Genomic DNA, 13,851 nt, shown 5'->3' on the forward strand with positions numbered 1-13,851 from the left:
ATTTCTTATTTCTTTGTTTCATACAATTGCAGAGGTAAACATTTGTGCAATTGTCTAGTAGGTCTCAGTTTACAAAGTGCATGTTTATTGCATACCTGTAGGACAACATGTGTTAACCGTCCTTTAGGACCAAGTTCTGTCTGAAAGCTTAGCCCTATTATCTATTTATTGTGGAGGGATAAAAACATATCGCAGTTGCAGAAATGGATGTCTATGCGATACATCAATATAATTTTCCAGCTTTTCTGTCTGTGTTTGGTCCTTCATCTAGAGCTGCTGTCCATCAGCTTCAGTCTATTCATACCAGTAGTCTCAGCTCCAGGGCTGTCAACTCTTGCAGTCTTCCACCCCAGGCCGACACGGCGGCCTGGATTGCGAGGTCAAAGGTCATGGTTGACCATTCACTGGAGGCTGTGGGTCAGTTTGACCTCCTCATGGACTGCTGCCCTCGAGTGGCCAGTGGAGGGGAGGAATCTGACTCTGCGATGTCCGTACCGGTCCCAACGAAGAACCTGAGCGTCGGGAGTTTGTGTCGCAAGGAAGACAAAGTGTGGCTGGACATCAAGGCTAGTGTCAAGGTAACATGATTAGTTTGTGTTATTTGTTATTTTCTTGCTATGAGACTAGAATATTGCAGTGACTTTTGATAATCAGTTTAGTAGTAAGTTTAAGCTAATGGACAGAATGAAATTTTTTTTTAATTTCTCAGTATACCCTGTTGAGACTGTTTTGTCCTGTAAGGCTTCCAGATAGATGTTTAGTCAGCTCTGAAAAATCATTGCATTACTCTGCATCACCTTATCCTGCAGACCCAGCCATTTTGCACATGTGCATGTGTGCACGTTTATTGTGCCCATTCAGGCAAGCTTATATTTTATTTCGACTGAAGACACATTTTACTGCATATGGGACTATGTGAGTACAGGGCAACACACCCTACCAGGCATTTCTAGATGTATCATTTCACCATCCTATCCATGACCCCAGCTAGTTTGTACTTGTGCATGTGTGCACATTTACAGTGCCCAAATTATTTCATTTTAACTGAAAAAACACATTTTACTGCATATGGGACTTTGTGAGTACAGCAGAACACATCTGACCAGTCATTTCAAGTTGTATCATTTCAACATCTTATCCCTATTTGATTGTCCATACAGGCGTGCCAAGACCTCCTAGAAGAGACTAAGTCTGACCTGGATCCACTGGCCTTGGAGCAAGAAGTGGCCAAGGATCCTAAGATGGTGACATTTGCCACATGGTAAGTCTGCAGCACAGCAATAAAGATTCACTCCCACTGAGCTACTAAAAACTATAAATTCCAAGTTAGATATGAAAAGTATTTCAAGGAAATAGATGTGAGAGAGGGTTAAAGATGCAGATGTGTGTTTAAACTCTCAAAAGCATACTCATCCCACATGACCACACCACCTTAAAAAAATTTGTTGGATTCAAAACTTTGTGAAAAGTAAGAGGAGCGCATTGAAGCAGGCTGAATTGCAGATGGATTGCTTTGTGGGAACAAAAGCAAAGTATATGGACAGAAGCTAGCATGTCATTCAATCAACTTTATTGTTAATCATGTAATAAATACGATATCAGGTCAGCAATATAATGCTATGTGACCATAGTGAAAAGGCGTAAGAAATCTGGGATCAAAGGCCTGGGTATTGATTTAATGTGAAACAAACTGAAAACAGACATACTAAAGAAAAATATTACAGTGCTGAGTGTTGATTAGGAGTATTCTTAAAGTAATACATTGTAGATGTGATGATTTGTAAATGTGTACGGTGAAGAGCATTGTTGACCCTACCCCCGTCCCCATCCCCATCCCACAGGAATGACGTTGCAGTGTTGGAACGATGTCACAAGAAACTGCAGCAAGTGTCTGACAGAATCACCCAGGTGGTCACCATGTTTACTCAGCCAGAGACTGGTGAAACAGCACAACTTGTGCAGTCTTTGGTGTCCATATCATGTCACCTCAGGGAGTCCAGTGCAGAGTGCGGGGTCTGGATGCAGTCTCTCAAAGTACAGGAATTTGAGACATCAACTACTCAAGGTACATTTACATGATATTTCTCCAGAACAGGTGATGACTAAACTCTTTGTCTCCATGAAGGCCACAATGTAGTGAAGCGTGCTGGGCATGAAGATGGCTGCAGTAATCGCTAATGTTACTCATTGTCGATTTTCTGGTTGAAATTACGGTAGACTTCCTTGCGTGAGGACTTCATATAATACTGTAAACATCAATATTTTCATTTGATTGATTAGTCGCAGTGAGCGACTCAAAGACATATTCACGGTTCTTGAATTTGCACAGTACAATTGTCAACCCATTCAAAATGTGCAGAGAAGCTTGTGAAGATATTTTCATGACTTTAAGAATTCATGTAGCCAAAAAAAAGCGCGAAATACGAAATACGCGAAAATTATTGTGCTGCGAAAATGTCCATGTTTACAGTGCAGCAAGCTTTCTTAGGCACACTGGCAATTCAGTTACTTACGATTGCTTTTCAGTGAACAATGAGCATATAAATATCTATACCATTCGGGTGAGCAAAAATATTTACACACACACATACACACACACACACACCTGTACAATTTGTGCACACAGTTTGCATTGTGACCATTTACAAAGGCCTATGCCGTGTAATCTGCGTTGATACACCTTTTTCTTGTCTCATTTTGCTTTACACTCAATTGATAAAAAAGAAAGTTTCTCCTCATTGGTTTTTGTTGATTTTGTAGGACCTCAGACTGTTGACCAGTGGTCTCAGTTGCCTGAGCTGAGGGTCAAGATGGAGAGGACAATCACCAGTGTCCTCCTTGGCATTCAGACTCTGGTCAAGACTGGACAAGGAACAGAGATGGACAGTGAGCCGGGGACAAATGATGCGCAGCAACAGAACAAGCAAGGTAAACACATTATATGATGACTGCATGAGGTACAAGATCAGTTGATGTATCAGGAGTTAAATAAATGGCTCCAAATTACTTCAGGTTGGCGCTTGTCATCCAAGCTTCCCAGTTTCCCGTTCTCATCCCTCCTGCATAAAGTGCTGCTGCATGTACAAGGTACTACGTACATTGTATATACCAGTCTTCTGTCCATGTGAACTTCTACAACTTGCGATGGGTGTACTTTCTTTATGATGCTGCTGCACCATTAGAAAGGTGTTGGTTTTACCTTTTGGATACATGTAAGTCATTTCAAATTTTGCTTTTATTGTAAAGTCAACCTCCACCAATGTGTACGCATGTGTGCATTGATGGGAATGTTAACCCATCCCCGTCAGCTCCCACAAAAAACGTGGTTTTTATTATTTATGACCAAAAGAGGGCGTCCTAGGACCTCAGGCTTGGCCAGGAGCTGTAGAATAATTTTAGCCAATCACAGAGATCCTTACTGGGACTCAGAAAAATAATTTATGCAAAGAAACATATTTTAGAATGTCTCTTATTGGCCAAAACACCTGCCAGGGGTTCGAGCCTGCTGAGAAACTAATCAATATTCATGTTTACAGCGCGCATGTATCTTTGTTGCCCCAGCAACTGCAGTGATTTCTTACGCGCGGTATCGTGATATCGATCTCCTCATAGAGTGCTTGACGATATCTCCTTGTGTGTGTACGTGTACTGCTATGCTATGCTTATGCTGGGGCGGGCACGGGGGTGTGTGTGTCGAATTCCATTTACGTTAGTGAGTGTGGGTAACTTCTCTAGGTTTTCCGTCCATTTCTCTCTCTCTTTTCTCTCTTTTGCTTTCGTATCATTCTATATCTTTCATTCTCAGAGAACAATCGTACTTCTGAGAGTGTTTTGTTCATTTTTTCTAAGTGATTATCTCGTTTGCAACAATTTAGAGGTGAGTTTTTGTCCTAGTGTTTGTTGAGTTTTTTGATTGAACACGATGTAGCTTATCTACGAATGTGCGCATAACATCGTAGCTTGTGTGGTACCCACTCGTTTGTTTTCTGTGTAAGCATTTTTGCCGTAGTGTCTTCATCGTTCGTCTTCCAAGCATCGTGTTTTCACCCTAGTTTTTCTCATCGTAGTTTTTTACCTCGATTTTTTTTTGGGTGCAAGATGTTCTGTGTATTTTTTTCTACGGTAATATGCCATCGTTGATGATCTTCGTGTATTCATTACTAGTTTTTCACCTCCGTTTCATTTTTGTGTACAACTAATGTCTGACGTGGCGTAGTTACAACTATGTTTAGAGCTAGTAGTTAGCTAGGTCTGCGATGTCTGTATCGTTTGCTGATATGTTTTGTGAGCTGAGAGTGACTATGATGGGAGTGATATTCAGGGTTTTGCTGTGGTTGAGGTGATGGCAAGATGTAATTTATTTTGTGTAACCATGTATGACATTGATGATGGCGAGTAAAACTACGACACGAGTAACCTAGCCTAGGCCAATGCAAATGACGAGAGCTAGAGTGACACTGAAGAAACGGGGGCTGATGCTCGCTCGTGCACGGGAGTGGTCTAGAGACCTGCATTACAGTTGTGTATTTATTTTTTTTTCCTTTTTCTTATTCACTCGGGTATTGTGCTACCAAAATTCGTGTCTCTGAAGAAACTCAACCAAAAGCTTGACAACAAGTTTGCATCAGGTCTATTCTGTAGTACTAGCACTAGGTTCTAGATCTAAATCATAATGGCGATGCTAATTTAGTTTTCATTTAGAACTCGATGAAATCCATTTTCTTTGCTCATTTTTCAACTGATAAATTATTTAGAACTGTACTTAAATTCTGATGTACTGCATTCACCATTGTAATAAAAAAGAGCCTGCTGATCAGGTGTTTCATTGTATCCTTTTCATTTCCTCCCTATCCTTTTGGTTTCCTTCCTGTCACTTTCTTCTTTGACCCTGGATGGAAAAAAAAAATCCCATCTTGCCATGTAAAGACAGAATACATAACCATCATGAAATATCATGACATTGAAGTAATAATAAGAAATATTCAAGTGACCAAAATACTTGTTTGTGAAAATAAATAACAAATGAAAGGTGATTTCTTATGGAGCAGTTCTTTCAAATGTCAAACAGCTTCGATAATGAAGCAAGTGAAATCTGAAAACTATCCTGGCAACAAGTTGAAATTGATAGGGAATTCTGACAAAAACTGTCACACCATTTGATGTTTGAATTTGTCTTTTTATTGGATGAGGTTATAAAACTAAGTGCCGCCGATAAAATAACAATCCTCTCAATTTGAACAAGAGCAGTAGGGTGGTACACTAGTACGACTCAGTAAACAGCTGATTATTTATGCATCGTATCCATGGGCAACTGCGGGGTAACTGCAAGAAGGCGCAGGAAATTAGACTTGAGTCAAGAACGACTATTTATTATTATTTTTTTATTCAAACTATTTTTTTTCTTGGACTAAAAAAAAAACCCCAAATATTTCATATTACGCTTCTAAAATATAAAATGAATATATGAAGTCTTTTTATCGTGATTTTATGAAGAATTAGAATTATTAAAAAAATATAGATACTAGACGGGCTGAACAAGGAAGTCTAATTTCACCCCAAGAATTTGCAACACACCGCATCTCGGGTGCATTCCTAGCGTTCTTGCCGCACTCTCACGATCACCTAGCTAGGCCATGTGCACAAGCCAGTCACATGTCACAGTACACACGTTGTTAGCCAGTTCACCGATCTCATTCCTGATCTCGTGCGTGTAGAAAATTCTCTCAAAACTAAGCCAGACATGATTTTGGAACATACATTACAATGTCAAGACCTTTTCAGTGGACTTTGAATTCGCTATTTGTCTGTTTTAGCTCTTGAATGTACGACTTCGAACGTCCGATTTGTTTTTCACTACACCACGTGGAGTCCCGGGTTTTCTCAGCCCCATGCTTCTCCACACATGCACGTCACACTAGCACTGTGTACCTGTGTACACACACAAGCCATCGCGATCGAAGTTTGAGCGATAGCGATAACATGTGCGGAGCAGACATGCGGATTTCAGCACAGGGTAAATGAGTAGTTGAACGTATCACGATTGTAAAACAAATCTTTTTGTATGTCTCTGCAAATTTGAATTAGGCTATCTCAGCATAGATAGATTATGATACATTACAAAATAGATTAGCCATAGCAAGAACTTGCTTACATGAGAGTTATTAGATAACGTTGCAAAATAAAAACCCCGTCATTGAATGGAATGTTCCAGAGCTATCTCGGGGGCGGGGGGGTGGGGCTCGAGGACATTATGGACACGTCGATTCGCAAGTGGGTAAGATGTGATTACAGATGGCTTGAAATGAAGAGGATTTATCAATGAAATACACAGAAACAATATTTTTTCATAATTCCTGCACAACTTATTATTTCTTTTCATGAAATTCACATAAACTAGTGCTGTATTGAGTCAACTAAGTGCATATTAGCACGAGTGTACACGCATCATCCCTCCTGCCTAGTGGGAATGACACAGGCAGTTTTTTCCATGACGTATGAATGCTCTTCGCGTGTAGATCGCGCCGTAGGGAAGATCGCGCCCAAGTTCATGGCCAACTTACTAGGCAGGCACGATATTACAGATTACACAGAGGCCCGTACGTGGATGGGTTAAATGTGATTGGTAGTGTAGGCATGCCTCTCATGACTGCAGGCCAAGTGAATTCAAATTACTTGTAAATGACCTCTCACCTTTGAATAGCACCGTATGCTTTTATTTTTGTCTCCCTCCCCCCTCCACTACAGATGAAGATTTCAGCACTGATCTAGAGCTTGAAGGCCTGTTGGCGAGGAAGATTGTCTCTGGTCTATCAGGGGACCAGAGGTCACTGGAGGTTGCAAAGGTCGTGACCTCCGCCGTGTCGCTCCTTTCTGTGATTCATGACCTGAGGGGAAGGTGTAGGACAAGACAAGATGAGATGGTAGGTCCTGTAGCCTGGTTTCAAGTCTTTTTCAGCTTTTTCCCCTTTCATGGAACCGTATCATATTGTTAGTAATAGTATCAAAAAAGGCTTGTCATTTCACAACAGTCATTCATTGTGTCTTTGAGTAAAATGGGGTTTGTGTTCCAAGATTTGCTCATGGTTAAATGATATTTATGTGGGAGCGAATAAACAAACAATGATTGCATTGTATAGAGTTGTATGTAGTATGCGATTTTTCTCTTAAACTCAAGATACTAAGAATAAGACGTTGAATTGCATTTGATATTTGTGCATATTGTGTTATACATTATGTCTTAGTTTTGATCAAAGAAGGTGATGAGGAGTTATGATTAAATTCCACCAGCATTTCATTGCAAAAGATCACATACACTGAATATATTTTGATACATTTATGTCATGTTCATCTACAACCCGTATAATGATTTATAGTGAAATTGAAATTGAAAATGAAAATTCATTCCATTTCATGCCCTTTTACCTTTTTATGCAGGTATTCAATGAGTGTGCCAAATTGGCAACCAGTCTCATTCCCATGATGCACCAGCACCTCGGACTGGCCTGTGTGTTTCTCCGCCACATGGTGGCAGCACACCGTGTGTGTAGCAAGATGCAGTCAGTGCTTCTGGCCATCTTTACGGATCTGGCATCAAAGGTTTGTAGAGGCTGGCCCTGGGTTCATACTGCTGCTTTCTCCTCTCTCCTATGTTTCTAAACAGTTTGCCTGCCAAAAGATGTTTTCCTGCTCTCAACTGTCTATTCAAAGATCACATTCTCATATTCAGGTTATGCAGTGATTCTGAACTGGAGGGATGTTTTCACAGTCTTCAATCATTATTGAAGGTCACGGATTGAAGATGTTCACACAAGGGGCGTGCTCATCATGCCGCTGTGGCAGATCCATATAAGTCTGCTCATATTATGTTAAATGCACAGCCCATGAAAGGTCACAAGCATTCTCCTGATCATCAGGTGCATTTACACTGGAGTGATGGTCAGATGTACAGTGTATGTTGCTGCAGTTTTGCTTTAACTCAGAGCTGCATACGTGTACACCTCATGCCAAATGTTCTGACATTTGACTGCAATATATTGAAATAATTACGAGGTGTGATCATACTCATCTGAAGGTCACAAACTTTTGCTAGGATGCTTCCTTGTGTACAGATGGTGTTGATATGCCACTGAACATGGCAAGTACTTGCCGTGATCATGCCCTTGTCTTTAAAAAAGACGTTTTCTGTAGCTTTTTGCTGTGATGATGTTCTTATACACATAACAGACCAGTATAAAGTGTGTTCGCACTTCCATTGTGACTGGAAAATATCCACTGTGACAAATAAACTTGAACTAAATTTTAGCTACCAAGGTCTTTGTTATATACCAAGATAATGTACATGTACTTGAAATAAGCCAAGAAGTTCATCATCACTCCCATTGATGATTGCTTTGAGTAAATGATCAACAAAAATGGGGGTTTTCATTGTTATAAGTGACAAAGTTCTGTATTGAGCCAAGAGGTGCATTTAGTTGTATGCTCCCAAAAGAGGCACCAGATGTGCTCTCTGATTAATGATCAATCACAAGCTGCTTCTGCTTACCACACCTCATCTTAAAATCACTGATATTAACCATCATCTCTGCCCCCTCATCCCCCATCTCAGGGCTTCTGCCTCCCAGCTGAATATTCAGACGAAGTCGCAGGAGAGGGGGCGACCGAGTTTGAGGACATAGAGGGAGGAGGGATCGGTGAGGGAGAGGGGGTCAAAGACGTCAGTGACCAAATTGAGAATGAAGATCAGGTGAGCTTATTACTTGTACTTTGCGAAAAGATTTTAAAAAGTAACCAGATATCACCGTATCTTGAGATTCTGTCTAATTACAACAGTGAAGTATCAAGTATTACTTGTAGATTGTATGTTCTTTAAAAAAAAAAAAAAGAAATATGCCATGGTACAATCTGGTCCAATTTATATGTGAAAGAAGAACAGATCATAATTTGTCACATAATCCTGTTGATTGCTATTACCAATCACAATGAATCTGTTTGTTACAATAATCTAATTTTTTTTTTTTTTCATTACTGTTATTCCATTGTCACTTTTGCCATTACTATATGTGTATATACTTTGATATGTTTGATTACTTCCTTTTGTTGCCTCCTCCTGGTACACCTTGAGGGCTCCCTGTTTGTTCAGCCCCCCCCCCCCCCCCCCCCTTCCCTTGCTGTTGCTTTTTTCACTCTTTCCCTTTCCATATCCTTCTGGTGTTCCTTATCTTCTTTGATGTTGCCTCCCTATTCATCCTTTCCTTCAATGGTTGCCTCCTTGATCCTCATGATCATTACTGACCCTCCTCCGCCTTTTGTCTGTCCGCTCTCCTCTGCCTTTTGTCTGTCCACCCTCCTGCTCGCTCTAATCCCCTCCCTTTACCTGTTGGGCTCCTTGCCCATGACTTCCCACCCTCTCCTTTGTTTTCTTTGTTTTGTGTACCCAGCCTGTCCCTGTCTGTTCTTGTTGTGTGAAGTCCTTATATGTGATTGCTTTCCCTGCCTGTTTGTCATTTTGCCTCTGACGAAGATTCTGCTAGGATCGAAAGCTCAGGCCCCTTTTGACTCCATGTTACAATAATCACTCAGAAAGTCATATCGATTAAGTTTTTATGTTTTAGGAAAATACAATGTGAAGGTGAATCCTATAGATACATATGTATTTGATTTTTGTTGAATTGGTCCCAATCTGCTGTTGTAGCTATTTTCTCACAGTGCAAGGAATAATTGAATATACAAAGATATATTCTGAAATTCATTGTTCTTCCTGTAATTGTACATAGTACAGTACAGAACAGTAGTACTTCACTACAGTCTGAAGACTTGAAAAATTATTGAAGGGTGCATAATTTGGTATCATTTTTGTCTCCTTCCTGCAAAGGTTGAAGACACAAAAACACCAGGGAAGGAGGAAAAGGAGAAAGAAGACCCTAGCAACCAACCTGACTTAGAGGACGAGGAACATGGCATTGAGATGTCTGATGACTTTGAGGGCAAACTCCATGATTTGGATTCCAAAGGTATGACTCATCAGACGAAGTACCTCTCTGTCTTGGGTTGAAGCCTAGGTGTGGTCAGTGTTTAGCTGACCCAAGCCTATTGGCTCAAATGCACTGTCCATTGTCTGTTACTGTTTCACCTTCTTCTCGGAAACTGGTGGCAGGATTCCAAGGATGTGATTTTCATCCTCTGAAATCCTGTGAGGCAGCTATGAGTAGTGAAGTGGAAGATGCAAAAGGCAGCCAATAATCAAACAAACAAACAAGGTAAAAATGAATGTGAGTGTGTATATCCTAAAGAGCCTCCTTCAAAGAGGCTGCATTTGGATATCACATTTTCATTTCACTATTACTGTACATACTGTAGGGGCTTGACATGAAATTTAAGGAGCTGAGATTCTGTGAACATATGGCAGGACTTTGAGTGAAAAATATAGAATTAGTCTCATGTATGTGCGGCAATCATCTTTGCCATGCCTGTGCTGTTTTGCATAAAAATGTCAGGATACGCACAATGGCAGTTACAGACCCACTACTCCATATCCCTTCTGAAATGTGGCAAAATATAACCAAACAAAACAAAACCAACTGTTGGAGATACTGATATAAAGTTATGAGACAAAAGAAATATATCTGATGGAGATGCTGCCAAAATGTATTTCACTTTTGGTTGTTTTGTTGCGATGGATACAGAAGGAGATCAGGACCAAGACGACAACCAGAAAGATGAGGAAGAGCAGCTCGACAAGCAGATGGGAGACGTCGACCAGCCGGACGCGGATAAGCTGGATGAGAGGATGTGGGGAGATGAGGAGGAGGAGGAGGAGGAGGAGGATGGAGAGAAGGAACAGAAGGAGCAAAAGAAGGAGGAGGAGTTTGGTGGGGGGATGGACGAGGAGGAGTCCAGGATGGTTGCCAAGGACGACAATCAGGGTGAGGCGGAGGCGGAGGCTCCAGAGGGGAGCTGCCAAAATTCTAGGATGCGATCAGAATATTATAATGCGAATGAATTTGGAAATATGAAACCTGATGTGAAAGCAATTTTTGTCATAGAATTTAGGTAGCATTCTCTAATCAGAAATGTAATGCTGATGAAATTGGTACTGTAGTTAGCATAGCTACCGCAATAATGATTGAGACTCTTTATATGATAGATCACGCAAACCCGCTGTCTAGTCCTGAGTATACTTGGGCAGATGTCTGTGGGAAATGTGTGTTGCAGCAAAATCAGCTCATCCTCCATGGGTTAAGAATGCCTTTTTAGATGACCATTCCAAAGCCACTGTAGTGAGATATTTCAGAAAAGAAGAATGTATTGATTGAGCAATGTCCTATTGTGTACACTTAACTGAACTTCTCAGAAATGTAGCTGCTTGCTGCAGAATCATTATTTTGCAGGTAGCAGTTGAAGATATTTATTGGTTAGCCATGATATGAAATTTAGATGGTTAAGGTACTGCACTATCTATTCATGCACACTTTAGATGAGCTCAGTTTTTCATGTACACATTTTTTTTCTTCATATAGAAAATTGAGAACAAACTATGACATGTATTTTAAATTTGTATCTATTCTGAGGCTTTATGTTCTCTTTACTGAAAAAACAACAACAAATATACAATGTATGTCATGTATGTACAAAATGTTCAAATTCAGCTGCAAGTTACCAGTCCTCTCTACCTATCATTTCATCCATCTGGGATAGGTGATGGTGAAGGCGACGATGACAACGAGCAGAAGAAAACAGAGAAGGAGAAGCAGGAGGAACAGCCACCAGACCCAAACAGCCTTGAACCAAAAGATGAGGTACTGTTTGGCATTGGATTCCTGCATGAACACAATTTATGCTTTACTTTGGCAGACATAGAAGAAAAGTTTACGCACAGACGTATATACATATTTGATGTGCTGTCATTTACCATATAAGGTTGGAGATCATAAGAGATAGAAAAATGTGCACAAAGATGACTTTGGCAATATAACCCTACAGTTTTCCAATATTTCATTCTTTTTAACAAAATATTTTCTGTATTATGAAGTAAGGGCAAATTGTATATCAGTTTTAAGGTTAGCATCTAAAGAATTCAGATCTGCCAAAAACCTGAAAATTAATTTACCCATGTTATCATGGCTTTTGTAATGACACATCACATGTATATCTCAGCCAATCCTTGACTTTGACTTGCACTGGTGTGTAGCAATTCGATGTGTGTTGTTCTTTTAAATTGCTGATCCATTTTGCATATTTTCAGCATCCTTCACGTGCATATCATGAGAGAATAAAAAATGTATGAATAAATTAATAAATGCAAGAGTGATTTCTAGCCTGTTGTTCATATTTATCAAGGTGTGTAATAAAGTGATGGATATGATACTGATTTTGCTTCTACTGGATGAACCTTTTTTATTTGTCAGAGTGAATTCAACGATGATGAGATTGATCCGTCCAAGGCCAATGACCCGCCGGTCGCTCCCGTCCCGGAGGAGCTTGACCTTCCCGATGACCTCGAGATGGACAAAGATGAGAAAATGGAAGAAGGGGACGAGGAAGGTGAAGGTCAGTCAAGATTGGCTAGGTGTTGGCATACATGTAGTTATTGTTTTTCCCTGCAAACTTCTTAGCCCTGCATGGACTGTTTTGTTGAAAATATTCCACCATTTCACAACTCAATCATTAGAATCCATAGTGATTAGATAGTAAATATAGATAATAGATAATATCAGGGTGATAATGATGATTATAAAACACATTTGTGTATTATCTAACCTTCCTAGGAGAGGACAATCCTCTTGACATTGAGAGCAAGCTAGATGAAAACCAAGAAGGAGGAGAAAAAGAGGAGGATGGTGAAAAGGATGAGGAAATGGATGCGGAGGAAGGAGGAGCAGAACCCGAGAAGCCAGAGGAATTAGTTGCCATGGAAACAGATGAAGTGGAGGATGGAGACGAGCAAGACAGAGATCAGGGCAAGGAAGAAAAGAGACACTTTGAAGACAAGGTGCCCTTGTACAAAAGTGTACTTTAGAAGAGTTTGTGAAGAAGTTTATTATACATGCGTGTGATTTTTAATAGTGATTTCCATACTGTGTAATTCATGAAAAATTCCAAAGTGATGAGCTCAGCATTTATAATAAATGCAGTCAGTCTGCATAGGTGAGGGAAAAAAAATACTGGGCTATACAGCAATGGAAGCATAGAATTGAATATCATGCGCATATCAAAGCAGAGAAGTAAATTTACATTTAAAGATAAGGATAACAATGAACAAGAGGAGCAGGGAGGAGAATTTATAGTGACTGAAGTGAATAGATGATATGACTCATGAAATAAGCACAGAGATTTCAGATGTTGTCATTATTCTATGATTTCTACTAAACACTTGTCATTTATGTGCTAATGCTGTCTCGTCCAAGTGTTTTTCATGTTTACATTATTGCTTCAAAATGTTCTTCGAAAAGGATGAAACCGAAGATGGCGATGATGATGCAGAGAATGATGACAACGAGAAAGGGGAGGACTACGCCCCCGACCAGGGTCACGACTCCGAGCAGCAAGAGGCCGTCCCCGAGACGATGGCCAAGTCGAGGGCCTCCCAGCAGACCTTGCAACCAGATGATGACGATGACACCAAGAATGAGAAGGATGATGGGAAGGAGGAGGCTGCCACATCTGCAGAAGACAGGAGCGAAGATGTACGGAAAGCGAGATGAAAATTATTTACACCCCACTTTCAAGATTAGCTCACAGAAGCTTCTCTTCTCCTTCCATATTTCTTAATCGTGGTAGGCTTCTTGTTAAGTTCTCTTTATGTAAATCTGCCAGTTTTTCCTCCCAAGATATCAACTGGTATCAGATGAGCAT

The 13,851-nt window shown here is 40.3% G+C and overlaps 1 protein-coding gene across 1 annotated transcript in view; it reads left to right on the plus strand.

Moving 5' to 3' along the window:
- LOC139712722 (midasin-like) overlaps window positions 1–13,851 on the plus strand; it is a 97,397-nt gene that overhangs the window by 73,140 nt on the left and 10,406 nt on the right. Inside the window, exons 71-83 of the mRNA XM_071624520.1 lie at window positions 272–578; window positions 1,161–1,261; window positions 1,842–2,065; window positions 2,761–2,928; window positions 6,745–6,920; window positions 7,435–7,596; window positions 8,606–8,743; window positions 9,872–10,010; window positions 10,689–10,922; window positions 11,695–11,795; window positions 12,405–12,546; window positions 12,765–12,988; window positions 13,449–13,682. Coding sequence (XP_071480621.1) covers window positions 272–578; window positions 1,161–1,261; window positions 1,842–2,065; window positions 2,761–2,928; window positions 6,745–6,920; window positions 7,435–7,596; window positions 8,606–8,743; window positions 9,872–10,010; window positions 10,689–10,922; window positions 11,695–11,795; window positions 12,405–12,546; window positions 12,765–12,988; window positions 13,449–13,682 — 2,350 coding nt within the window. The remainder of the gene's footprint in view (window positions 1–271; window positions 579–1,160; window positions 1,262–1,841; window positions 2,066–2,760; window positions 2,929–6,744; window positions 6,921–7,434; window positions 7,597–8,605; window positions 8,744–9,871; window positions 10,011–10,688; window positions 10,923–11,694; window positions 11,796–12,404; window positions 12,547–12,764; window positions 12,989–13,448; window positions 13,683–13,851) is intronic.

This window comes from Diadema antillarum, unplaced genomic scaffold (genome assembly GCF_040938485.1).
Source record: "Diadema antillarum isolate AM-2024a unplaced genomic scaffold, OU_Dant_1.0 seq00001847_RagTag, whole genome shotgun sequence".
NCBI lineage: Eukaryota > Metazoa > Echinodermata > Echinoidea > Diadematoida > Diadematidae > Diadema > Diadema antillarum.